General features: G+C 59.1%; 1 protein-coding gene across 1 annotated transcript; it reads right to left on the reverse strand.

The window, feature by feature from the left end:
• Positions 1-141: 141 nt before the first annotated feature.
• LOC124697234 (geraniol 8-hydroxylase-like) lies at positions 142-1,958 on the reverse strand. The gene is made up of 2 exons (XM_047229857.1): positions 988-1,958; positions 142-891 (listed from the first exon to the last, which is right to left on the reverse strand). The coding sequence occupies exons 1-2, from the start codon at positions 1,873-1,875 to the stop codon at positions 268-270; spliced, it is 1,512 nt and encodes a 503-aa protein (XP_047085813.1). The 5' UTR covers positions 1,876-1,958; the 3' UTR covers positions 142-267.
• Positions 1,959-2,171: the final 213 nt, after the last annotated feature.

Raw genomic sequence — 2,171 nt, forward strand, 5'->3', positions numbered from 1 at the left:
TATTTTAAATGTTTGAGGGCGGTGTTTGGGGGACGCGACTGGGGAGCGACGTCCCCCAAACGCGGCACGAACGAAACACGCCCCCAAACGCTCAATCCGGCGCGGTTTGGGGATGCGACTGGAGATGCTCTTACACTACGAATGTGACTGTGACCACTCAGCAAATATACACTACACGTGCAAAGAAAATTGCACCAAATACGTTGGAAATTGGAATCTTATGATGCTGACTTCAATAGAATTTTCTGCAACCCACGTTTCTTCATATCAACAGCTCTGTTTGACTTGAATTGGTTCAGCTATGGCGTGTAGTGGCGTGGCCAATCCCAGTAGCATCCCGAACTTCTCCCCCATGTCCACCCCATTTCCCTCCACCTCTCTTGGGAGTCTCCACTCGAACCGGTGCAGCAATGACGCAAGCAACAGGTGCACCATGCGCACAGCCAGCGGCATCCCGGGGCAGATCCTCCGGCCGGAACCAAACGGGAGGAGCTCAAAGTCCCGGCCCCGATAATCGATCTCTTTCCCCAAGAACCTCTCCGGCATGAACTTCTCAGGCTCAGTCCAGAGCTTGCTGTCCCGGCCAATCGCCCAGACGTTCACCAGAACGCGTGTGCCCTTGGGCACGGTGTAGCCGCCTACCTCCGTAGTCGCCACGGCTTGCCGCGGCAGCAAGAATGGAGCAGGAGGATGAAGACGGAAAACTTCTTTAACGATGGCCTGAAGGTACTTGAGTTGGCCGATGTCCGATTCATCGATCTCTGATTTGGTGCCTATCACCTGTGCAAGTTCTTCGCGGGCTTTTGCCATGGCTGATGGATTTTGTAGCAGCTCAGCCATTGCCCATTCAACGGTTGCTGAACTTGTGTCGGCTCCGGCGCTAAACAGATCCTGTGCAGTAGTAAAATCGACGGAAACAGGTTAAGTCTCCCAAAATTTTCTTCCACAAACTCACAAATTAAGAGGCGGTTTAGGATTAGAAGTTACCGTAAGCAGCGAGCGCAGCGTCTGCCGATCGAACTCCCGTCCATCCTCCGGGCTGCGGTGGTCGAGGAGCACGTCCAGGAAGTCGTTCTTGGGTGGCTCCCCGGCGTCGCGCTCCAGCACGCGCCGCTCGATCTGCTCGTCGAAGATGGCGTGCAGCCGCTGGAACACCCGAGCGAGGCGCTTCCTCAGACGCTGAGGGTCGAGGGGGGCGATCGCCGGGAAGAAGTCCGACAGGTTGGGCACCCCGACGGCGCTCGTGAACTCGGTGATCACGTCCCTGAGCTGCTCCGACCCACCGCGGTCGTCGAGGTCGGCCGAGAATATGGTGCGGGAGAGCAGGTTCAGCACGGTCGCGAACGCGACGCGGCCGACGTCCACGGCCGCGCCCTCGCGGGACAGCCGTGCGACGTGGGAGACCAGCTCACGCACCTTCTCGCGGCGCAGGGAATGGTGCGCGTCGAGGCGGGACGGCGAGAAGAGCTCCGCGGAGCACACCTTGCGGAGGGTGCGCCAGCGGGGGTCGCTGGGCGGGAGCCAGCCAACGGAGAACCTGTCGTGGGCGCACGCGCGGACGGCGTCGGGCACTGAGCGCGCAGAGAAGGCGGCGTCGTGGCGCTGGAGGATGTCGCGGGCGGCGTCCACGGAGGATGCGACGACGGTGGTGACGGCGCCGAGGCGGAGCGTCATGAGCGGGCCGTGGCGTTCGGCGAGGCGCGCGAGGGAGCGGTGCGGCTGCGCGCCGAGGTCGAGGACGTTGCCTATGAGAGGGAGCGGGCGAGGCCCCGGGGGAAGGTTGCGGCGAGCATCGGCAAAGAGGCGGAGGAGGAGGTACAGGGACGAAACGACGAAGAGGACGATGAAGCATGGTGCGCAGAGGAAGAGTTCCATGGCGAGTTCCGTGGTCTGTACTGCTAGCCTGCTACTGCTTGCTGAGGAGTCGCAGAAATATCAGCGTTGCACATGCTTGGCACTGGCAGTGGTGGCACTGAGCAGATGCGCTCTGGCCGACTTAGAATATTGCATCTACACGGATGTATTCATCTAGACTAAATATGGAAAAGCATGTACTCGTTCCATTCATAACTGCCATAAAAGTCTGTGGGTTGATTTTAAGATGGTACAGTTCCTATTCTCCATGACGGCTAGTGTCTTCACTACACTATCGCAAGTGACATCCTTATCTT

Source organism: Lolium rigidum, chromosome 3 (assembly GCF_022539505.1).
Source record: "Lolium rigidum isolate FL_2022 chromosome 3, APGP_CSIRO_Lrig_0.1, whole genome shotgun sequence".
Lineage (NCBI taxonomy): Eukaryota > Viridiplantae > Streptophyta > Magnoliopsida > Poales > Poaceae > Lolium > Lolium rigidum.

What these genes read in the sequence shown, in the direction of transcription:
- LOC124697234 (XM_047229857.1), bottom strand. Translation starts at nt 1,875, where the DNA reads ATGGAACTCTTCCTCTGCGCACCATGCTTCATCGTCCTCTTCGTCGTT. An exon ending in CGCTGCGCTCGCTGCTTACG is followed by an intron (nt 892 to 987) that starts GTAACTTCTAAT and finishes ACTACTGCACAG; the next exon opens with GATCTGTTTAGCGCCGGAGC.